General features: G+C 40.4%; 1 protein-coding gene across 3 annotated transcripts in view; it reads right to left on the bottom strand.

Annotated features, from left to right (window-relative positions):
* babam2 (BRISC and BRCA1 A complex member 2) overlaps nucleotides 1–25,642 on the bottom strand; it is an 87,027-nt gene that overhangs the window by 40,338 nt on the left and 21,047 nt on the right. For all 3 annotated transcript variants that reach the window (XM_035994530.1, XM_031321321.2, XM_031321322.2), the window contains exons 5-6: nucleotides 22,485–22,679; nucleotides 20,673–20,747 (exon numbers count right to left, since the gene is read on the bottom strand). In XM_035994530.1, the coding sequence (XP_035850423.1) occupies nucleotides 20,673–20,747; nucleotides 22,485–22,679 (270 nt within the window). The remainder of the gene's footprint in view (nucleotides 1–20,672; nucleotides 20,748–22,484; nucleotides 22,680–25,642) is intronic.

Raw genomic sequence — 25,642 nt, 5'->3', positions numbered from 1 at the left:
TTTGAACCACTGCAGCCCCTTACCCTTATTTGGGACCAATGGGACGTTGGGCCTAAATAACCGTGAAATGAAGACATTTACTGAAATTAAAAATGATTTTGCTTATGACAAAACAGATTTTGCATGAGGATCTGTCTCAGCACAAACCACACAACATAAAGAAATACTATATTTGACATGCATTTGAAGCACACACTCTGCCTATCGGTCCATGCTATATGAGAAGAGAAGGATATTGTATTTTAGCTTGAAAATGTTCTTCCTTATAAACTGTACAAAGTACAAATCAGAAAACAGAGTGACTGAAAGAGGATGGGATAATGAACAACTTAGAGTTTAGGCAAGAGTGCAGAAAAAAAAAAAAAATGTGTGGACAAAAAAAATTAAATTTTGTATATATACACATGATCTAATAAGACATACGTAAAATAATTAGGCAAAACACATATAGGTTGTTAATCTACTTTATCACATTACATCTGTCCACCCCTTATGTTTCATGTTCTAAGAAGCCAATTCTCCACCTTTAAACATGACTGAGCCTCTGACATGGAAGATTACTGGAAGAGAAGGTGACTTCCACAAGTATGTTTAAAGCGTAACTCTCACCAAAATGCAACCTGAACCTTTTTGTGAATGTACCTGAGTCAAACTTTCATTTAAAAGCATATTTAGGACGGAAGCGTCACTTTTAAGATTTACCGTTTTCTCATTTTCGATCAAATGGCCTTTTGAATGGGAGTCCTAGGGGCACTTTTATGCTAGCCTCAAAATAGCTATTTTTAAAACGCTAAGAAGGCTTGACACAACATGAAACTTTGCTCGAAGTATGACTAGGGTCTCTACATATGAACGCAAGCATTGAGAACATTGTTTGCGTTTAGTTTGGACTGGGAAAATGGCGGATAGCGTAAACAACAACTGCTAACGCGAGTTGCTCAAAACCTTTTTTAGTAAACTCTGTGTACACAAACAATGTTCTCAATGCTTTCGTTAAGGTGTAGAGACCCTGGTGATACTTGGAGCAAAGTCTCATGTTGTGTCGAGCCTTCTTAGTGTTTTAAAAATAGCTATTTTGAGGCTAGCATAAAAGTGTCCCTAGGACTCCCATTCAAAAGGCCATTTGACCGAAAAATGAGAATACGGTAAATCTTAAAAGTGACGCTTCCGTCCTAAATATGCTTTTAAACTAAAGTTTGACTCGGGTACATTCACAAAAAGACCCTAGGTTGCATTTTGGCGAGAGTTACGCTTTAAGGCTTAAGCATGGAATGACTACAAAATAAAAACCTCAGTAGACAAAACATTTCATTAAAACTCGTGTGTGACAAATATGTCAAAATCTAAGCTTTGTCTAGCTGCTTTGTCTAGGAAGTGATTAGCAAACTCTGAGTAGCAAACTCAGACTTATATGTATATTTTTTTAAATCACGCATGGAAATGTACATAAAAAAATGTTTGCATCGAGATGCATCGATAATCGGTTTAGAATCGAATCGTTGGCCTCTGAATCGGAATCGAATCGTGAAGTGCCAAGAGATTCCCACCCCTAGTACGTACAAAAACAAAATACACTAAAACACTAAAAACAACTCAAACAGCAAATCCCTCAAAGTCAACCACAATCGTTAACACATCAGGCAAAACATCTACAGCCAGATGTGGCTGCCTCCAAGTCAATCAACATCCTCTTAAAAGCGACCAATAAGACCAGCTCAATAAGTTTCATGGATTTCTGTAACTTGTTCCAGGTAGAGGGAGCAGCAAACTTAAACACCTTTTTCCCCAGTTCAGTTCCAACCTTTGGAACAGCACACAACATAGTTTTAATATAATATTGCAAGGCTCTTACATTTATTTGACTTATTTAGTTTAAGAAATAATATAAATGCATCTCTTTTTAACGTTAAAAACACAGTATGCACAAGAAAAAGGGGCAAACTGATTTAACAAAGCGATAACTAAATATTTTTGAAATATGGAATGTATTTAGCACGTTAAAAAGGGACAGATAGATAATGTGCTTTCCCAATCCCTTTTCAAACAGCATGTAGCCTGCTAATTATTTTGAGGCTTTGAAATTAGGGTTGGGGTCTGATAGCATTGTATCCAATCTTAACCCTGTACTAAATCTGCTCATTAAATCTGAATCAATTGAAATCCCTTATTGAATGTATTTATGTTTAGCATTCAGCTTTCGAAAGGGATTACTGAGAAGACAGTCTGAGTGGCAACCTTATTCACATACACAACATGTAGCTAAAATCGGAAAATGAGAGAACTTAATTGATCCTGAAAAAAAAGTGTGCCAAAGATGCTCAGTATACACAGAAAAAAAATATTTATTAAATTAGCAGTGTGCCAAAAGTTAGTTGGCATTCCTATGACTCCTGACTGACTCTTGAAGACGTTCACTCTGTTGGTGCTGTGGGAACTACAAAAAACACTGCTCCACCAAAATGACCACACTGTAGAGCACTGGGATGCATAAAGAATGTAAAGTCTATTTGAGAATACAATTAATCTGGTTAGCTTGTTTTCAGATTCTGCTACTTTGAGACTATGAGCTATGGTACTTTCATTTAAGCTTTTGTACATTGCTTTGGAGAAATAAAAAAGAAGACAGAGAAGAAACATTTGGGCAGAAAAAGTCTGATTCTTCGTTATTGTGGGGCTTTTTCAAGGCACTGGGATGCCAAGGGTAAGCAAAGGCCAAGACGAATGAGCACAGACAGGCAACATATAAGGACACAATTTCACCCTGAAGCCACCAATGTGTTAATAAAAAGCCTACAGAAGGAAGGCGTACAGAAGGACGAGGAATTGAGAGTTAAATGAAAGCTGAATACGATCAGGGTTGAAGTCAGAAAAATAAACAAAGGATTAGGAAGAAGAACATTTGGAGGTGTTGCAGAAAGAAAAATAAAACATATAGATAGTGTACAACTTGATTTAGAGCGAGGGCGGAAAGTAGGCCAGATAGAAGTAATTCCATGGAGGCGTGGAGAAGTGTGGGGGGGACGGAGGAAGAAGAGAAGGAGGGGGAGGGGGGGGGGATGTTCTCCTGAGACTGTAATGCTGGAAACCTCTGATGCTCAGCTGGGGGTACAAGCAGGTGGGTGGGAATCTTCGTTTGGAGACGCAGTGTGGGTGGGTAAGGGGGGAGGGTTGGGGTGGGTGATTGTGGATCGCAGATTCGCCGAGGGAGACAGGAGGCGGGCGTGACCTTTGGTATCAGGGAGTCATACTGGGGTCACTGGAGCATTTGGGAGTGGATTTGAGCTCACTGCTCTCTCACCACCCTTCCTAAGGCTGTGATTTCTTTTTAATCCACATACGATGCTGAGGTGCTATCCTTCATCTATTTTAATAATCTTTTGCCATTTACCTCCACACTTCAAAAAAGGAGGTGACAGAAACATCCTATGTTCCTATCCTATCCAGTGGAGCAAAAGAGGAATTGTTAATTTCTTATACTGCACTGTCAATTTTATTCTTGTCTTTTATCTAGTGGTATTTTTGAACAGATAACAGACATATTTCTGAGAATTTCTCCAACGTGGGTGTGACATAGATTTTATGATAAAATCTAAAGGAAAACAGTTGGAACTGTTTAGGATTTTGCAAAGTTTGCCCGATTAAACTAAGCCTTATAGCGATGGCTATATTGAAGGTAAAGAGAAGAACTTCCACTCTTGTTATGGGTAACAAGAGTACAAAGTCACATGTTCCTGTGGGGCCCGTGGTGGATGAGATGGTAAAGAAATATGGTCATGTCTGTTTTTTTTATTTTTTTTATCGTTTTAACTGCTCTTTAATGTTTTATGTAACGCACTTTGAATTGCCCTGTTGCTGAAATGTGCTATACAAATAAAGTTGCCTTGCCTAGGTTACATGTCTTCTAAAAAGCATGTGACATTTCATCATTTCCTGATATAAAAGATGCATGCTTTATTTATAAGTACTCATGGGGATGTAAAGAACATCAGCAAAAAGGGGGGTGGGCTTTTTTTCATAGGCAGGCATAAATGGAACCGCTTCGTAAATAAAAGTGTAACGGTCGAAATTAAGGAGCAAAATATGCAATGCTTCCTGAATATACTGCATGTTTTTAGCATTATGCACATACAAAAAACATACAAAACAACTAAACGAACAAAACAACAAATTAAAAAAATCGAATAAAAACACTGTCAAACAGTGTCATCACCGTTTAGATAAGAAACACTGAGTAAATATGTTCCCTGATTGCATGTTCGCCATGACATCATGAGGCAAGCGATGACTCCGTTACAGTGAGAAATATGTTTATCATATGCAAACAATTATCAATTCACCAGCGTCAGAGGAATTCTGTGGCATTAGTCACTGCATACGCTCCCACACCTAGTTATGATATGATGAACAGGCCGAATGTGTGTCATCATCAATGGGATGTGAGTGCACTAAGGTGTCTCTGATAAATTCTCACCTGTGATGAGGATTACTAGCCTAGTATGGCAGGGCTGTATCAAAGCAAATTGAAATGGGAAACCGAAAAAAAAACATGAAGGAGACGGTGCGAAGATGTGATGTGCTGTCATAAAGCAAGGAGAAAGTGAAAGCAACAAAAGGTCAAGGAGCTCGCATTTTTCTGTTGTTGCAAACCACCTCATCGTGCGGCAAGGGTCTGGTGCCACTAGTGATGTGTCACAACAAGTAATGAGAGGAGAATGCCTGACTCTTCCACCTCAGGGCACGACCTTTCTGACAACCCGTCTGTCAATGCAGCACCAGGGTTGTTGCCGCAAGTGATGGGTCAGTGGATGGGAGTGCACTGACGGAGGTGAGGATGTACGACACAAGAAGCAATTTCCATCTGTATCCAAACAAAGAACCAACTCCTCTGACCTTTTTCACTCCATGTGGTTCTGAATGCAAACACTGCGATCTTCTATAGCGGGAAGATCGCATTGTCCACATCGCTAACGACCTCTCCTGGACAGCTAACACCACCATCATCAAAAAGGGCACAGCAGCGTCTCAACTTCCTGAGACTGCTAAATAGAAACAACCTCAGGGAGACACTGCTGGTGGTCTTTTATCGCTCTGTCATAGAGAGCATATTGACATACTGCATCAGTGTGGTACGCAAGCTGCACTGTGGCACAGAAAAAAAAAGCAATGCAAAAGGGTCATCAGGTCTGCAGAAAAGATCATTGGCTGCTCGCTGTCCACACTTGACAGCATCGCCTCATCCCGCTACCTCAGCAGAGCAAAAAACATAATCAAGGACTCCTCTCACCCAGGCCACCGACACTTTCAGTTACTCCCCTCAGGAAGGCGTTACAGGTCTGTCAGAACCCGCACATCCAGGTTCAGAGACAGCTTTTTTCTCCACAGCCATCACAACTCTAAACATTCAAATACAGAAATAGGACTTCATCATGCTGAATGATTATCTTGCCTGTTTTGCACTGCATTTGCACTTTTCCAGTACTGTGATCTTTAAAAAAAAACTGTCCCATTATGTGTATGTGAGGGTATGGTTTGTGGAAGGGTATGGCGTGTGCGTATGAATGTATACTTCTAGGCACCAGAAGGAGTAGCAGTTAAATTTCGTTGTGACAATGTTTTACAATGACAAATAAATGATTCTGATTTATAAAATCAACATGACACATGATCTATCTGCACAAATTCAGCTATTCATCTTTATTAGACTTCTGCTCAGGTTGAAATTTTGGTGTAGCGGTGCTGAAAATGATGTGACATCCACAGACACTACGTGCTGTGCTAACAAGAATGACAAAGTCTCGTCTCTGCAAATTTCCAATATGCGACACCAATCATTCACCTCCATTGAAGCATACAGGACTGACATGTTTATGAATGTGCGTTTGGTATTGTTGTGAGCTCTGGACTGCTCAAGCAGATTTGAAGGCCAAAGGTAAAAAAAAAAGGAGAGGTGTAACAGATAACGTTAGTCAAATATGGCTCATTTCCGTCTGCGTGTGCTATCAGGACGTTCCAGTAAAGGCTGAAACATGCTGCTGTTGGTTTTGTTTACATGTGCTGCATCCTTGCATGTGTGTTTGAGGACAAACAAAACAAGTACTTACCTGTGAAAAACTGCATGAGCTGCCCTGCCCTGGTAGGTGCAACAAAAGAGGAGAGTGAGGGAGATGTGTATCAAGCACAGCCTGCTCAAGCCCACACAGTCTTCACACTTCTTATTGATATTGCATAAATGATATACTGCTGTATTTCAGCATTATGTGTCCTGTCCTGTTTAGTGTTCGAATTCATTGTGTATATGTTTTAAATATGACCTACCAAGGTGGCGCTTGCAAAATAGCTTCAAGTTAACTCTGGTTCAATACGTCAAATGATAACATTTATGTTTACTATTGTATGATGTCCTTTACAATTTAAAATAAATAGATGACAAAACATATAAATTGTAACATAGTTTTATTGCCTTTAAATATGGACATAGGCACCTTCTCAGTTGAGTTTAACAGTAATGGTTATGTCATAACCCAAAGGTCGAGTTCAAATATTTACATTTGGCTCTCTGGGTGGTTCAGGGTGTGGGCATGACTAACCACAAATTGATATTTACTAGAGAATGGATGAAGTACTTTCTGATTTCCATGGACTTTCTATTTTTAGGATTTAGACGAAGGTTATCTCCACCTGTCTACATGTACAGTCATACCTATTCCAGGTGATTTGCTGTAGTCATACCGTGCAGTAATTTATAATTACATCACACTCTTAGCGTTTAGCTTTCACGTTTGTACATAACTCCGGTAAGAGCAGTAACTCTGCTACTTCTGGTTAACTAGTACAGTGTGGTTTTCTGCATGCTATTAGAGAACAGTAACACAAGAGCAGGGCTGAAACAATTCCTTATTTAGACTTTTGTCTGACATTTACTACAATCCACATTTCTTTTTTTTTAACCAGGAGATTTCCAGAGAATTGGAACTTCCAGAGAACTAAACTCTTCTCTCATAATGTTTTGTTAGGCCCAGTCCCAATGTAAACCCTACACACTGAACTCCCATATCATTTAAAGGTCCTGACACACCAGGCCGATGTCGGGCCGTCTTTGAGCGTCTGTCTGACTAGTTTTTGCTGTGTGTCCCGCACCGCTGGAGCTAACGGGCTAGAGGCAGTTGAGCCTGTCAATGAAAGGAATCAGTCTGATTGGCTGTTCAGCTTAAGCAATTCAGTGAACAAGAAGAAAAACTGAAGTGAGAAAAGTAAGCAAATGACTAAAGTCAAGAGTGCACACACAGAAGGCTCTTCTCATTTTTCATCATCTCATCTGATCATTCCAATACACATAGTGCTATCAAAACTAGCCAAAAATGGATTTTGGATATTCCTTCTAAAAAAAAAATCACAGAGGTTTGAACTATTGGAATATCTATTTTTGCACATTATGTCCATAAAAGGGCAAACGTACAAGGGGATACATAACTACTTGTGTAGGTATATTTATTTCAACATAAACATGTCTTTGAAAAGATCTACATACCTACACATTACAAAATAAACAAATAATGTCCTCTGTCTCTGTACAGAGTCTGTGGTTGGTGCTGAAAACTGAGCCTCCTGGCAAGCTAGCTAGCTAACTAACTAACTAGCAAAGTGAGTAAAATTTAACAACTTAAAAGGAGAATTACGGTCAATTTCAACACGTAGCTCTGTTGTTTGGAAATTTGGAGTGCTGGCAGTAGCAAAAAAACCCGAAAACAATCGGTGCTGCCTACACTGTTATCCTCCTGCTAGCATTAGCACCCAACAGGCTTAAACAGGGCACGTTTTAAACATGCTTTTAAGCCTCTAAACATGCTCGGAATGTCATTACAAGTGCCTAACCATGTGCAGTGATTCCTTCCGAGGGAACACAGCGAATCTGACTGCAGTAGATGTGACAGAAAGACATAAAAGTTGTGTTAATCCAGCCAGTGCACATACCTCTGTTTATTTCCTGTTTTCCGGTCAAGTCCACACTAGTCGATTGTCGAACTCATACAATCCAATATTCCAGTCAAATTTGCTGTGCTCCCTCGGAAGGAATCACTGCACATGGGTAGGCACTTGTAATGACATTTCGAGCATGTTTAGAGGCTAAAAACACGTTTAAAACTTGCCCTGTTTAAGCCTGTTGGGTGCTAACGCTAGCAGGGGGATAACACGGTATAGGCAGCACCAACTGTTTTAGTTTTTCTTGCTACTGACAGCACTCCAAATTTCTTGGTCACACCCAGTCACAGGGGGTGCATACCAGGTTCTTAAATTGCATCCCCGGCTCCTCCACTTGCCTCCCTTCCTCGCGTTTTAATCTGTCCCACTGAGGAAGCACGGGAGAGACGCGAGGAAATCATGCGAGGATAGGGAAACGTGGAAATGTGTTTTTAGAGGGATGAGACGTCCTTTCCTCTGAAGCGGCACGTGAATTCGTCAGCTGTATGAGCAGAGTTAGCAACTGCTTTCAGCCGGGAAGGCTGCTCTCGTGTATCCTCGGTCATAGCTCCTCGGAGATCCATCCTCTATGCTCGATCCTCGAGGCAGGAATAAGAGCTTTAGGACGGCCATCACGAAGGAGGGCCAGAACAACTTCCAAGTCGAGGAGCTATCAAATAAGGAAAGTGAGATCCAGCCAGGAAGAGCTCTTCGCCGGGAGCTTGTCATCAGCTTGGCTCAGCTTGTGGTCTTCCGGTGCCCGCTCTCGTCCTGGCGGGGAATGAGGCGGAGGGACCGTAGACCCCGCGCTGGCTGAACCACAGCCCGCTGTAACCAGCTAACTAGCGTTGGAATTACTTTCTGGGAAATGGGGCCGCACTTGTTAAATCACGTTACCTGGGCCCCATAAAATGCAATGCTCATACTTCATATATGATTTAATAAAACATAGTGTTTCTTACTCATTTTCTGAATATAACTCTTTATAGCACTGGTAGTGTTTGCAAATGGATGACACCAAATCATCAAAATGATGCCTTCATTCCTCATAGAATAAAAAACCAGAAGCAGTGCTTCCTGACATGCACCTGCATCTGCAAATATCTTGTTCCATCAGGTACATTCCTGAAGACTGATTAATTCATTCATTCATTATTCATTGACTTTTAACCTCAATTAATTAATCTGACTAGTTAACAAAAATGTTGTCAGCATGGCATGAAACATCAGAAAGGAGGTTGCAGAAGGTGGGGAAAAAACACAATTTTAGGGCATTTCAATTTGTCTAATAACGACAGTTGTGCATGCAGTTTTGAAGGTCACATATCCCTCTTGCACATCATAAATGTCAATTGAAACAGGGATCTGCTTTTGGGCGACGCGATTAAGTGGGTCCCTGAAATCTTACAGTACAGAGGAACACAAAAACTATGGATTTTGCTTTGAGGATGGAAAGCTCAGTCCCAAACTGTAAAGAAATACAAATATTATACAATCACGCACTGAAATATTTTATTCCCTAACTCACTAATATAAATACTCAATACTCAAGTTTCCTGTTGTAGAGGAAGCCTTACATTCGCAGCTGCAATTTGAATCAAATGCTTTCACTACAACAGGTGCTTTTGAGGGATGCCTCAGAGATCAGTCACATGCACCAATGATTAAACACATTATGTGCTTACACGCAAGTACACAGGTGTTCTTTGATTTCAGTGTTATGGCTCCACATGACTGTGCAGTACTTCTTCGTGACAGTCCGAAACATGAGTGAGATGAAAGCATATTACTACTAACAGGAGCAACTTCATCCAGACTCCCTTTAACTTTGTGTGACATTTTCTCAGAAGACTAAAAGCTGTGGAGTACCAGATGTTAAACCACCTGGCAGTAATCACAGCAGGGTTCTCAAATCCATAAAGCTTGTGAACAAGCCAAATCAAAAAGAAAGTTCTGGACCTCCTACAAGGAGGCCCAATTACTTACAATTACAGACTTCAATCAATAAACCGCAGGTACATTTAGTCTCAATATCTAATCATGGCTGGCCCACTTAAGATTGTGGGTACTTCAAGGTGAACTTGTTCTTGTCCACGTTTATAAGATGGAACAAATCAGCAAAGACCTTGTTCATAAGGACACATTTTGTTGGAATTCTTGAACTCACCTTGATGTCAATGGAGTAGGACTGGGCAATATATCAATATTATATCGATATATGTAACTAGATATCATCTTAGATTTTGGATATCGTTATATCTTAATATGGCATAAGTGTTCTCTTTTCCTGGTTTTACAGGCTGTATTACAGTAAAGTGATGTCATTTTCTGAACTTACCAGACTGTTTTAGCTGTTCCATTATTTGCCTTTAACAACTGAGTCAATATATCCACATTACTGATGATTATTTATCAAAAATCTCATTGGTAAACTATTTTGTAAAAGCATCAATTCTCAACCCTACAATATCGTCGCAATATCGACATTGATGTATTTGGTCAAGAATATTGTGATATCTGATTTTCTCCATATCGCCCAGCTCTACAATGGAGCTCATTAGCTCATAAATTGTGTGAAACTACTGACTGGGGAATTGGTAAGATGCTTAAATTATGTACTTAACTAATGACGCAAGACTGTGTTAAAAGTTACTCTTCTTAATTTTGTATGTACTGTTGTTAACAATTAGCTGCTTGGCTAACTTACATTTCCTGGCACTGCTTTACAGTTAAAGCCACTCTACGCGAGTTGTTATAGTAGTAACAATTTTATTATTACATTGTCATATCAAAAACAGGGTTTTAATTCATGACAATCTTCATAACTGTAACTATGAATTCCCAATGGATGGATAATGTATGTATGCACATCTTTTTCTTTTTTTTCTTTTTTACAAATTAGCCTAAATAAGAGAGGACCCTGTCTTCTCACTGTGAAATCAAGGCAAGAACTAATGTAATGCTTACGTTAGATAATAACCCACAACCCACTTACCCACTGTATCCTTCTCTTTTGCAACCGCATTCAACCTCTTGCAACAGAGGAGTTTCAGTTTGCTGCGCCAGCAAACTCAGGAGAGGGGTGTCCATTTCCTGCCATCAGTTTGGACTGAAAGCCATCAAAGAGCAAATGTTACCCATATTTGGTATCATTTGATAATGTTACTGATTGGAAACAAGCCATTGGAAATATACATAAACTAATGACGTGATCAGTATCTCAATATTGTTATGTGGTTATAACATAAAGATACAAAGATAAATTATTATCTTGAGTATAAAAATCTATATTTTAACACTTTGTTCTCTTTCCCTTTTCTATTTCTATTTGAGAGCTGTTACGGCCTGACATTTAAATTCATATTCAAGAGCATACCAGGCTATAATACATCCACCATTTAAAAGCCACATAATTGTTTATCTGCGTGGAAGCATTGGCTGGCCTTTTCAGATTTCAGTGGTACACTGCATTAGTGAAGCCCAAACTGGCAATTACTTGACGATGTCTTTTGGGCAACTTGCTTTCCTACTAAATGCCATGTCTCAGTGCTATACAGATACGCCATCACTCAGCAACACGACTTTGAAATAGCACTATAAAACCAAAATGAATACATCTTGATATGCTTTGGTTTACCCGGAATTTATTCAAAAAACATAGCTGAAGATTAGCTTTGCATTTTCAGCACTGGAAATAGTAAATGTAAATTTCTAATTAGCTATGAAAACATACAGTATGAGAGTGAGAGTTTTTCCCTTGTGCAGGGAGCATCCTGTCTCTGACAAAAGTGGTCTTGGTCCTCTTACACCACAAGTAAGAGGACAGTACATCTTCTCAAGGAAGACTGACAACCTTTACTGTATCATAAATATCTAAAAATGCATGTATGTGGACATTTATATTGTCATATTAAGATAAAAAAAAAAGTGCCCTACCCATTTCTATAAATTCTCAATAACTGCAGTTAACCATATAATTATGAGTTTAACTTTTGCACAACTTTTAGCAGAACAGTAAACATATGTTAAACCTTAATGACACCTCAGGGACTAAATTTAATAGATTAATAGAATAGACTAATTCTTTGTGTCATTAGGTAACTACTACCGGTACAATGAACAAGTACAGATACAGCAGGAAATCACTACTTTTTTGCATAGCACCAGTAGAGGCTGTGCAAAAAGAAAAGGATGAGACAGAAGAGGCAGAGATGTGGCAACGAGCAGAACACTCTAGGCATTATGGGAGTAACCTGCAATTATTTTATAGCTCTTAAGATTCCTGAGCTCTTAGTCAGTGTTTACCGTGCAAGGGCACGGCAAGGCCACAAATTACAACCACTTGCTTTGGCACTAAATGCGCAACAGTCACGCACAGGCCCGAGCTTTCTCTCAAAGTAGCAGACATGCCGAGACTAGAAAGACAAAAAGGTAATAGATGGAAGGTGACCGTTAGAGTATTTGTTTTCTTCCTTTGGTCATGGGTTTCCAAGTTGGTAACGGTCTTTTTAGACTGCACAATCCAGCAACAGCTAATTCTATTTAATTCACTCGACTGGGTGACAACAACTCTTTTAACCTGATGTGAAGCTATGTGGTAAAACCCACAACCAGCATGTCAGTCCCACAGAAGAATAAGACAGCAGACACAAGTGCCATTGAATTCCCTACTCTGGTCATGACACAGCAAATGACACAATGGATAGTTCGGACAGCATGGTCAGTTGTATTAGCGACTGAGGGCCATTTTAATCATAGTCTTAATGAATCTTTATTGACTGGCACTGCTGTGTGTGTGTGTGTGTGTGTGTGTGTGGGTGGGTGGGTGGGTGGGTGGGTGTGTGTGGGTGTGTGTGGGTGTGTGTGTGTGTGTGTGTGTGTGTGTGTAGTGACCACAGGATTGTTTTCCAGGTCTGTGCAGAGAATTGTGAAAGACTCATCATGTGACGCAGTGGGCTATCTTCAGCCACGACTTCTCCAAAAGCTCAACTGCCTCGCAGTGGAGGACGTAAGCTGGACAGAAAACCACAACAACAAAAGCCTCATGAGCGGTTGAGAAAGGAGTGACAATTATGTGGCAACCGGAAAGGTAAGGTAGCCGCAGCTGCTGCAAAGGTTACCGTACCAGATTTTTGGCTTATCTCTCGAAAAGCTGTGGTAGCCACCATGTCCTAAAGAAAATAGAAGAAAAAATAAAAATTTGGACAAACACAGAAACAATGCCAGCCTGGAATACCCACAAAAGTGCTCCGTGACCAGTGGTGATTCAGTGGTGTATGCCGCTTTGTTTAGTGTGAAAGTGTTTTTAACCATTTCACACATAGTGGTCACTACAGTGGACAGCTATTCAAACATCATTTCCGTGCATATGCATGGGTTTTGATGTTTTAATTGCACATCAGCATGCTCATCATTCCAAACACTGCTACCCACTGGCCAGGTGCTGTAAGTGCCACACAAATTTCATCCAAAGATGGCCGAAAGAAATCCAAGATGGCCGACAGACAGACACATGCTGAGCAGCTCAGGAAAATCCTCCAAATCCTTCTATAGTAGGAGACCCTTGCAAGTAAAAAACATCAAGTAACAACTACAGAGTAATACAGTTGTGAAATTTATAGTATAGTATTGATTGTCTGCTGGGAGGAAATTATGATTATATATCGGTCCAATCGGTCCATGCGTTGCCAGCTATGTTTCAACTACAATTCATTGTTGATTTCATTTGTTTTCATGAAAATACTTAACCTGCAGTATTTGTTTTGGCAGAAAATTAATCAATGTATGTTACTGGAAGGTAACTTGTAGTGTCTGTGTCACCACTGGAGTATGGTCTGGCTTCGACGCTTATCTATTCTGGGATAAGGGGAAAAAACTCTCTGGCTTGTTTGTATTTTTTTTTTATTTCTTTAAACTAATGACAAATGTCCTGTGTTGGATGCAGTGATGGTGCCCTTGCAAAAAAAGATAGTGGAGATAGCGGAAGGGGTCAGCCTTTATCCCAGCAATGTAATAAAGTAATAGTGTTTCTATAAACCCAATTAGAGCTGGATGACAAACATCAACATCACAGTTCAACTGCAAAAGCCGGGGATTACTGCTCAAATAACGGGTTCTATCATTTGTATGTAAATCAGCTTTACTCAATCAGATTACTTGGCCATGACTGACTGCTGTTAACATTCTTGATCTATTTTTAAAACTGCACTTTGAGAAACATATCGGCCAATAAAGGAATACACAGAGGTCAAGAGTGGGAAGGTACAATCTATTGATTAGAATAAACAACGCCTACTTAATGAGCCCCCTGAATTAATCAAAAGCTGACCTCATGCTGTGGTGATGCTTCCTGTTTGATCCCCTCATAAACCATTTTAACACTAAAAAAACTCTTAAACTACAGGGTTTTGCAGAGAAAACCTTATAGCCTGCAGAAAAAATTATGCAGAGAAAAACACAGAGTAAAGAGAAAAGGTTTGAGTATTGCTGCATGTCCTCGAGCAATTTAGCAATGTCAACAACATCGGTGCTGTTTCTATATCAAATTTGCTATTTCAGTGCAGTTTCTAAATCTCAAGAGCTGCAATTTTGGGGACTGTAATGCAGTTCATCCTGTCAGTCTGTGAAGCTAACGTTAACGCCGTCTACACCATCTTCAGGTCAACAGTCGGATATCAAACATGGTCAGACGTGACTTACCAGCAGTCATTATTACCATGATTCACTACCTATGCAGCTGTTATCAGTAAATATATCGCCACTTCTGAATGTCATAATAATACTTGAATATTACTGATTGATGTCACCTATTGGGATATCATCATAAATGTGAGGTTGATTGGTGATTTCTTCTGTTGAAAACTAGGCAAGTGTACAAAGAAGTTGACATATCCCTGACTTATTATTATTTTTTTTTAAGAACGCTGAGAGGACCTCAACAACAAGCAACTGCATTACTTCATCTGATTCAATTCTTGCAGAAACAAGATCATGTTGTAATAATGCTTGGTAAAACTGGTTTTGTTTAGCAAACACAAATAGAACGCAATATAACATAAATGTGGGACTGTAGTTACATTTATAGAAAATAGTCACAAATTAAATTGCAATCGTAATACTGATCAGAGAAATTGCTAATAAATTTTTTCCTCAAATCGTTCAGCTCTAGGTAGGGTACAGCAGTGGTATTGTCACTAAAACCTCCTCACATTCAGAGTACTGTTTAGGCATTTTAAAATGAAGCACTCTGACAAAAGTCCCACGAGTAAGCAGGGTTGAATTATTACGCACAAGAAAACAGTCTGCTTGTCGGCATGCGCCTTGACAAGATATGCCAAGATACATATACTGTACTGTGAGATTGCGATGTGCTTGCCCCGCACTTGGCCAACCCCCAGTAGTACCCTCAATCTGTCCTCCGCTCCTCCTCTGTGGAGGGTGGGGGGTTGGGGTGGAAGACAGTGCCATTGTTAAACACAGCCCAGAGGAACATGCTTTAAAAGAATCATTAGGAGGAAATTTTCATGTTTTCTCCCCCTCTGTGAAGTGTTTATCGAAGCTGTGAAGTGTTAACCGGAGCTGAATTGTAGCTATATAAATAGTAGGAGCAGGAGATATTACTGAAATGAGAAAAGTCAGGACCCACGTGGCCAACACTTTACTTTGAATAATATCTAATATAATCACAATCTTTATGTAAAGACAACCCAAAATGGAAGTGACAGTATGTGGATGTTCATTTTTACAATTTAACCATGATTTGAGAGTGGAGTTTCTATTTAAAATGTCTTATTCATCAAAACATTTGTTTGGGACTGCAATATCTCAGCTTAATTCAAGAGTTGATATCTGGACGAAATAATAAAAAACAAGACAGGTAATAAAAAGGAAATATAGAAATGAATCGAGTCAGTGACGCTGGTAGCCCAAATGAAAAGACAGAACGAGAGCCCAGGGCTCTGCTTCACCCTGACCCTCCCCTGTCAGCTGCTGCCTGTAGAGCTCCGAAGGTTAAAGTGTGAGTGTGTGTGTGTGTGTGTGTGTGTGTGTGTGTGTGTGTGTGTGTGTGTGTGTGTGTGTGTGTGTGTGTGTGTGTGTGTGTGTGTAGGGGGGGATGGGGCGAGGATGCACGGCCAAAAATAATTAGAGTAAAAATAATTAGATGTAAGGGCTCTTGTTGAAGCATGCACAGCTTGTACAGACAAAACCAGGATACAGGAATGCCCAGGGCTCAATGCAAACCTCCCTCAGGTCAGTTTTGAAGGAAGCACAATTGACCTGCGGCAGTGGGATACTGGTTGCTGGGCATTGGAGAGGCTTGGTATAAAAAAAAAGGTAAAAAAAAAAAAAAATGCAAGTGCTTACAGTCTAAATTCTAAAACATCAGGAATTAGACCCGGCGGCTGGGAGGAACAGCGGGGCAATCAGGAGCCGTTAATAATAAATAAATCAATACAAACTTTACATGTGGGGTTTATAAGGATTTATACTGACAAGACAGAAGATTTCTGTCTAATGTTGTATAATTTATTTAGTTAGATAGATGCTCTGTTTGCAGGTCATACAATTTTGTTAATTTTTCAGGTTTTGAATCTACTATTTGGGAATCTTTACGCTTAACGGAAATAGTTTTATATATCATTATCTCACACAATGCTACATGCCATAGCAGTTATCAGTGAGTTCGCAAAGACTCGGGTCGCTTGAAACATCCTATTGGATCAATGACAGCTGCTTGAGCGCGCACACACACACACACACACACACACACACACACACACACACACACACACACACACACACACACACACACACACACACACACACACACACACACACACGCACACACACACACGCAGCATTTGTTTGGAGCTGGTGACATGGGCCAGTGCTTGTGGGGGAAACGAAGCTCAAGTGAAGCGAGAGCAGAGGGCTCAGTCACGAATGTGGCATCACTTCATGCTGATCAGTGTGGACATTTAGAGGCAACGTACTGTATACGTACTCTACCGAGCGAGGACGGACAGACAGACGGCCTGGTGACATGCAAAAGGGACATCTTCTAACGAAAAGGTCACATCTGTAATTAGAATATTTTGTTGCTGTTCTCTGCGTTAAGGTAAATCCTGGAGTAGCATGAAGCAAGATAAAAAAACTGTATGGTCGAATTAGTGGTGTGTAGCAACTTCTCTGCCATAGAAAATCTAGGTCTGAAAGTGTAATATATTTCCTTTATCTCTTATAACCTTCCAGAATGTAGACACATAACATAACAATAGCATAAGTAGACCATAACAAATGAGACCCATTGTACTGCAACTTCCAACTACGTTAAAAGACCCAAGCAATGTGAACAAATATCCTTTTCAGTGGGAGGTCAAAGGCCAATGCTGAATGAGAAGGTATGAGTAAAATCAACTTCAAACGGGTGGCAACCCAGAGGTCAAGGTACAATCAAAAGATGAGACACTAAAACAGTGCCCAAGAGGACCACATGCCCTTTAAATGGGAAGAAAACTGCCAACATCCATCTGTGTGCATTTCACTATCTTCCCTTCGTCTCCGCTCTCAGTGTCCTTCCCACTCTTTCATTTTGACTATGACGGGCTGCCCCTTTTTAAAAAAAAAAAAAAATAATAATAATAAATAAAATAAACTTGCATTCCTCCCCTCTCCCCGAGGCTGGGCAGTGAATGCAGGAAGATAAACATGTCCACTGTGGTGAGCTCAGACCACGCGGATGCTTTGCTCCAGGTAACAGTCGTCCTCCACAGCTCTGCGCCCACCAGCGACATCTCGGCATTCACTAGCAGCGCAGAGTAGCCTATGTCTGAACAAATTTCTGCTTCAGTGCCAAACCTTCCCTCCTCAAGCAAGGACATCCATGGATTTGATGAGGAGGTTAATTCAAATCAGGGTCAACAGTCTGAACTCTACCTACAGTACCTGGCTGATGGCTCATATTGTGTCTGAAAAGCATCACCTTTCTGATTTTGTGTGTTGACTCTCTTGTAAATAGGTTATAACTCATTTTGAGGACTTAGTGGGCATTCAGAACAAAAACAGCCCTGTGTTAAAATAATGCAAGGGGCTGCTAGCATGGGAAGATAAAATACTTGATCAAGGAAGTTAACAGATCTATGACTGAACGCTTATAAGACATCAAACCACTGCACAGTGGTTTGGGGCGGAAACTTTCGATCACTAAAAATCATCGATGACTTCCTTCAATCCACGGAAACTATATACAGCCTAATGTGTTTCGCAAGGTTGATAATTACTGTCAGACCTGTGCATGGACGCATAGGGCGAAGAGTAGAGAAAGGCCAGAGAAAATGATAGAAAATGTACAAAGTTGGGGATCATTTCAAGTTGAAACAAACTGAAAACTCAGTTTTAAAACTGAAATAGCTTACCACAGTAGCACAATGTCAATGCTTCATCATCTCAGCAGAAAGCATCCAGTCTAACGTTACGCACCCAGTCCATGGAGCGGATTAAAGCAAAAGTATTTCTTATTAAATTACTGGATGAACTGATGGAATTATCAGTAGAATACTCAACTACTAAAATAATCAATGCAGTATTTATAATACTATGAGACACGACACGGTGACAATAGCTTTATCTTTCTTTTTATCTTTCAGTAGAAAACCAGATTCATGTAATCAGCAAAGAACGTGCACTTTCAGATATTTGACTGGCCAAAACAGCAAGTTGTCACATTACACTGCGTTGCAATCATTGTGGCAAAAATTGAGCCAGGTTATACTTTCTTGCCGGACGACCCTGTGTTTCTTTGCATCGGCACCCGCACTGCGTCACAGTGGTCCCTTTAAAATGAATAAGAATGACGCTGCTTCAACTTCAGCAAAGAGCCGAAAGACGTTCAAGCTCAGATAGATTTATTCTTGGTTGGTTGCAACGTTGACTCCAGAGGCCGAAGACAACTGGGAAGGCAAGGCACATGCACAGCATTTATACACAACATTCCATGTGTAATTTAACACACTTGTGGTTGCAATGCTCCTTTACAGTGAATATATAGGGTATATCTGTCTGCTCAGTCAGAAATTATTGTAGGAGTGGATTAATTGCACTTCAACTGCTCTACAACAGTATGGAATTACATGCAGTGCATAAATGCGTGATGCACATAAAGAATTGACTTCAGACGGCATTCTCACTGAGAGAACTAATTGCATGACAACTGTCAAACTTAAATTCAGGTCATCGCTTTGGCGTACAGTACATTTGTGTTCTTAGAGTCCAGCCTATAAGCCGCATAATCCCGTTCCTCTGTAATGCGTAGGAGGACAAGGTGTGGGCTGATGTTCATTACTTTCCTCTCTGAGTCGATACTTAGTCTTCAAGTCTCCCATGGTGATACTATGTATACCCAAGCTGCCAGCTACAGCATAATACTGTGAGATTGTGTGTGTGTGTGTGTGTGTGTGTGTGTGTGTGTGTGCATGATATGCTTAGGGTGACAGAAATGTACATCCATATCCAAGACTTTGTTTCTAATAAAATCACTAAATATTACAGAGTTCTTCTTTAACAACATTGTGTCAATGGCTACACTGCTACCACCACCCACTGATTAAAGGTATCAGTGTGTCTGCTGGGTTTTGGAAAGCCTTTGCATTGAAACGTCCAGCAAGTGACAGCATGCTTGTTTGACAAAAAATGACACCAATAGAGCCCCCCCCCCCAGGGCTGAGTTTAGAAATGTCCCTGCCTCAAGACACAGGTAAAAAAAAAATGCTATCACAATCAGCAAGGCGGCTGTGAAATATAACTTCGACACTGGATGAGTCCACTCAAAGCCTGCAAAGAGAGACGAGGCTCGGTGCTCCAAGTCTGAGAAAACATGGGGACAGAGGCTGATGTGAGGCTGATGATGGTTGCTGTTTCCCTTATGTTTACCATCATTTCCCTTCACAAACAGAGGCCAGGCTGGAAAAGGCCAGAGAGCCAGAGCCTCCAGCATGCAGGCAGTCGTAGACAGGGGGAGGACGACAGAGAGTGAAAAGAGAACTAGAGAGAGTGAGAGAGGGGTAAAGGCAATCACTGATGAGAGAGAGAGAGAGAGAGAGAGAGAGAGAGAGAGAGAGAGAGAGAGAGAGAGAGAGAGAGAGAGAGAGAGAGAGAGAGAGAGAGAGAGAGAGAGAGAGAGAGAGAGAGAGAAAGAGAGAGAGAGAGAGAGAAAGAGAGAGTGTGTATTCGGGCTAAGCTGCCTCCAGACACCACGCGGCTCAGAGCAGATCGAGAGTGACGGCTTGCTGATTAGTCAACTCACAGCCCCCAAGACCGGAGTCTGCACACACACACACACACACACACACACACACACACACACACACACACACACACACACACACACACACACACACACACACACACACACACACACAGTTGCATTGCAGTTCATTTAAATAAATCATTGCCATTGCCAATGCTATTATCATTGCCCACATAAAAAAGACATATGGACACACATACAATGTAAACAAATGTAATACATAAGCACAGAATGTAAACAAAAGAACACTGATATTACATCTAAAGGAAGCTCATGTCGACAAAATCTACATTGAGGCTAATAAGTCTGCAGCACTGTGGGCAGGTCTGCAAAGTGTATGTGTGTACATACAGTGATGTAAAGTAGGTGTGTACCTTGATTGCAGGTCAAAATGTGTAATGTTGATTACCTTAAGGAGATAGACGGGGATGTTGCTGAAGTCCACAGGGAGTTTGAGGAGGAAACGGGCTGAAAACTCCCCCGTCTGGAGAACCATAAACAGAGGTAAAGAACTTTACAAACTGTACATAACACAGATCATACACTAAAATAAATTACGAGTTTTGGTGTAAAAAAAAAAAAGGAAGCATTTAAACATCTGAAACATGAAAATGTACAGTCTGCAGATAGAATCATTATCAAAAACCAAAGTGCTGGGTATTAATAGCTTGATACTTTAGGTTATTTTGGGGATGTTATTTGGCCTTTTTGAATTGAATCAACCCAAACTTCTAAATTTAAAATGTTAGTAAGAACTATGGCTTAATAAATTATAGTCAAAAGTTAGAAAAGTTCCAACTACTTGCACACTTTCCGATACACAATGCCAATTCTTTACTTGTAGACTTCAGAGGCCCCTACAGGGTTGCGTCCTGTCCCTACTATTGTATATCGTCAACACCTACGACTGTACGAGGACAGGGGAATTCTTCAGTCTGCTTCATGGAAGTTATCACATAGGCCTGTGGTCAGTGATCTTGTACAGTGGTGTGATGATCACTTTCTGGGATAAACATTTCTAAAACCAAAGATATGATTATTGACTTCAGAAAAACGTCCACCTTCTTAGACCACCTTCTGGTTGCTGCCTCAAAACACCACACGTTTGCTTCATCCGTTAGCACCAACCTAATCAGCTACAGTTTGCCCCTTATCATCTGTTTAGTAAAAGCCATGTGGTTGAAATGGGCAGCTCATAGGTAAAATTCAGTCTGCAAACTTTATTTTTCAGGAGCCATTTTTGCCTTAAAGGTGCCCTGCCACACATATTGCATTACTTTGTGGTAATGTCTGAAGTTCTACCATGGACTCTGTAACATTTTTTGTGGAACAAATGCCTTGGTTATTGGTTTCAAGCCATTCTAGCGTGGTATAGAAAGCCTGCAGGAAGACTCAGCTCGATTTGTGCCAATTCTTAATATTCAACGAGCTAAGCTGCTTGACTCTGATTGGCTAACAGCTAGCCAATGAGAGCCTGGCTATCAGCATCCTTTACCCAGCGCAACTGGTTGAGCTCAGGCAACACCACGTCAGACTGACCAGTCTTTTGTAATTGGCCTGATTTCTCCGCTTCTTTCTTTTCAGTAGCTAGAGCTGACAGAGGAGGTAGCTGTTCATTTTCACATTCACGACATAACACAAACACATATGGACCTAACATATTTAAAAAAAAATACAAGTAAAAACGGTTTTGTGTGGCAGGACACCTTTAAATTGGACAGTTGATCGTGTGGAGGGAGACAGGAAATGACACTGCAGTTATGTGGCATATGCCATGTGCATTCCACTATTGAGTCACCCCTCAGTGAACTTTCTAAAATATGAGACACTGTCGTAATGTTTTTTTTTTAAAGCTCCTAATTAATTAAAACACTTTACCTGACCCAGCTGTGACATTAAGCAGAAAATAATAATTAACGTAAGCCAGGCCATTTCCATGGTTAATAATCGCTCTCATTAGGTTCACAGTTTATTAGCAAAGTGCACTTTATGTCAACATATTTGTGTTCAAATTAGTGTTTATTTTTTTAATAGTGGCATAGGGGAATGTGGAAAAGTAAAACCTTGCTCATTGCATTCCATCTTATCTCAACCTTCAACAATCACAAGTATTTATGTTCTTAACTCAAGACTGACCAAGCTTTATGAATAACGTGAACAGTGTTTCCACAGTAAAACTGTCCTTTGGTTTTGTAAACTGTTAAAATCATCAGTGGCCTACCCAGCTGTTCTTGCGACCGGCATAAATCTCCATGTTGCGGCCGTAGTTGGGATCCTCCAGCAGACTATCATACTCAAAGAGCAGCCTGGAGCTTTCACGCAGCCGCTGGCATTGGTAGTGATGGTACTGCTGGATAAGCTCCTTCACCAGCTGGAGCAAACATTCAGGGTCCCCAGCATCCCACTGGACCAAGTGCTGAGAAAGACACCAGAGAAGAGGCATAAGGACAGACATAAAACATGCAATGCATTTTTCTTTTCTTTTTTTAACATGTTAACATGTTAGAATGTAAAATATAATACACCGTTATTATAACAACGATAAGCGAATGGAATGAATGAAATTAGCAGCCTTATTTGGCATCTACTCCTTTTAATGTTGTGGTACATTTGGTAAGAAACCTTCTAAACTGAATTTAGGCACACATAGAGATTGCAATATGGCATTAACAACAAACAGGACGCTTTGCTTTGAGCACAAACTGAGCAAAGATTTTAAGATTTCAATGTCATCTAATAGTAACATCCTGATAAAACACACTAGTTGGAGGGAACATTTGTGATGTTGTGGATGGCTAACAATTGTATTGGCCATGGACTAATTTGTTTCCAGTATTCAAGAAAAGATACACAGCACTCAAACATGTAGGCTAGATAACTTCTAAAGAGCTGATCCATTTGAACAACTCATTAAGATTCTGGATGACACTTGAGACAACATTGACAACGGTTGGGAATTAATAATTAGCAGTAGTATAGTGGGTAGAACATGTGCTATAGTAGCAATAAGGATAGCTGGGAAGACCATGGTAGAGGAAAAAGGATTGTGCCTGGAAGAAAAAAAAAAAAAGTCACAGTAATAGCCTGATCCTGACAAGCGGTACTTACCATTACCAGATCAGAAGGAAAGGGTTGGGCTAAAGGATGTCCCGTTTCCACAGAGATCACATTGATATGTAAAAGCACTGAGCCTGTTCTTCCGTCAACTATAGCTATAGATATTTAATAAGGGTGCAGTTTTTAGCACGAGGATATCACACTCAGACAATTTATTTACATAATTTGAATATGGTGCAATGATAAGCAAATAGCAAAGCTCCAAATGTTTGAGCTTATTATGTAGTCTATCTTGAATGTCTAAATGGTCCAGGGTGCCCACAGACATTCCCTCCTACCAATCTCCATTTCAACAATCACCAACAGCACTCGACCGACTGAGGCCAGAAAGCAATATGCAGATTTACAGAACAAAACTACAACCATATGTAACCACCTGTCACAAATGAGTAAGTAGAATCAACCAAATATGACCCTCTAAAGGGCTAATTGTACCAAACAGAAGTTTCTCCCCTCTTCAGGGGAACCTGTCCATTGATGCGTGAGGAATAAAATGCTTATAATTATTGCTAACATCACTGTGCAAAAATAAATTGCAGGAAACATGTCAGGTCTAATAAAAACAAATGCCTGTGCTCTTGGGAATGAATGCTGTGAAAGCTTTATAATGGAGAAGTACAGCACGCAAATCAAAACCAAAGCAAAAACAAACCTAACTGGCTAAATGAGCTCACTGCACTGTTTGGACTGACCGTGCTTGTTAATTTAAAGAGATTTATGCTGCCTAAAGGAAAGGGTACTTGCCAAATCTAGTTTTTAAACAATCACTACCTTTTCACATTGACATGATTTGACAAACGTCATTTTAGAGAAAGGTAAGATTGAATGTGCCTATTTTCTCCCCTGATAAATTCATTGTGAAAAGGATGAAGATGATGGCGGCAATATTTGAGATAAAAAAAAAAGGTAGTAAGTAGCTTACAGTAGGTTATGGGGCATGACGTAGGTCTCTGGAGCCCTTGAGTTCTGAACAAAGTGATAGTGAAAGTGATACCTTTCCCAACTCATTCTGAAAGTGAAATACTGCTTGCAGATTTAAACTGTGCAACCTGATGACATAACTGCAATGCCAAAGTAAATGTTTAACTACAGTTCATCTTTTTTTATCTGCCTTGCTTCAGCACTCAAGCCAATTAAATACAGGTCAACCTAAACGATGAGCAAATAGGAATTAAGAGCCATGTACTGAGTGGGAGGGAGGATTATTAGACGCTGGAAATACGGTAACTGTTAATATCCATTAAATGAAGGTGTCAAATCAAAAGCGGGATGTCTTTGACTTGCATTAGCTTGTTTCCCTGGCTTTTTGTTCGCCTGTCTGCCAGTCTGTCTGGCAGCCCATATCAACCCAATGTAGAAAGCTTCCATTGTTTTAGAGCAACCCAGACTCAATTCGCCAATGGTGGTGGTGGTGGTGATGGTGGTGTGTGTGTGTGTGTGTGTGTGTGTGTGTGGTGTGTGGGGTGGGTGTGGGTGGGGCTAAACAGAGACAGTGACCTCATCGTCCTGATCCACCAGTGGTTACCAGCAATGCCGGGATTCCCGAAACGAGGAGGCGATGCAAACAAGGATGGGCATTGTCCAAAAGAGGCAGTCAGCGCTCCGGGGCAGGAGCGAGCTGAAACTGAGGAGAGACTGAGGAAGTGCTGTGTCAGGACTGTGACACAGAATATCAGTGAAACTCAACTGAGGAGGAGGAGAGGCAGGGAGGAGAGATCAGAAGTGGGAGAGGAGGAAGAAAAAAAAAAAAGAAAAAAAGAAGCTGTTGAGCTCAGGCAAGTAGGCCAAGGCCAATGCTAACAGGCTTGAAACTAAGAGTTTTTGTTTCACTGGTAGGTAATAATGACACAGTAAACAAAACCTACCTTTTATAATAAAATATGTGAGGAAAGCTGCAGTAAAACTTTATTACTGTTTAAATGATACAGTTGTGATGCACATACCTGAGACAGAGATTTGTTTTTCCAAAGACAACTTTTGTTCAGAAAAAGCAGGAACAAGAAATGTTCCCTTGTGTTTAGACAGAAGTGTAGGAGAAACACTCCCTCAGAAATTACAGTTAAGGTTTCCTCATGCTCTGTAGTTAACCTCAGCTGCTCCGGAGCTATTCACTGGCCAATGACAGAGATCAGCTTGTATCGGGTGACTACAGGGTGTTGCTGAACGAGAGCTAGGTTGACTTCTCTCAGTATAAATAAAGACTATTATTTACTGTTAATATATACAGTATTTATAAGATTAAGCCGACAGCCATGCTAGCTG

The sequence above is a fragment of the Sander lucioperca genome, chromosome 18, assembly GCF_008315115.2.
Source record: "Sander lucioperca isolate FBNREF2018 chromosome 18, SLUC_FBN_1.2, whole genome shotgun sequence".
Lineage (NCBI taxonomy): Eukaryota > Metazoa > Chordata > Actinopteri > Perciformes > Percidae > Sander > Sander lucioperca.
This window is presented reverse-complemented; position numbering and strand designations above follow the sequence as displayed.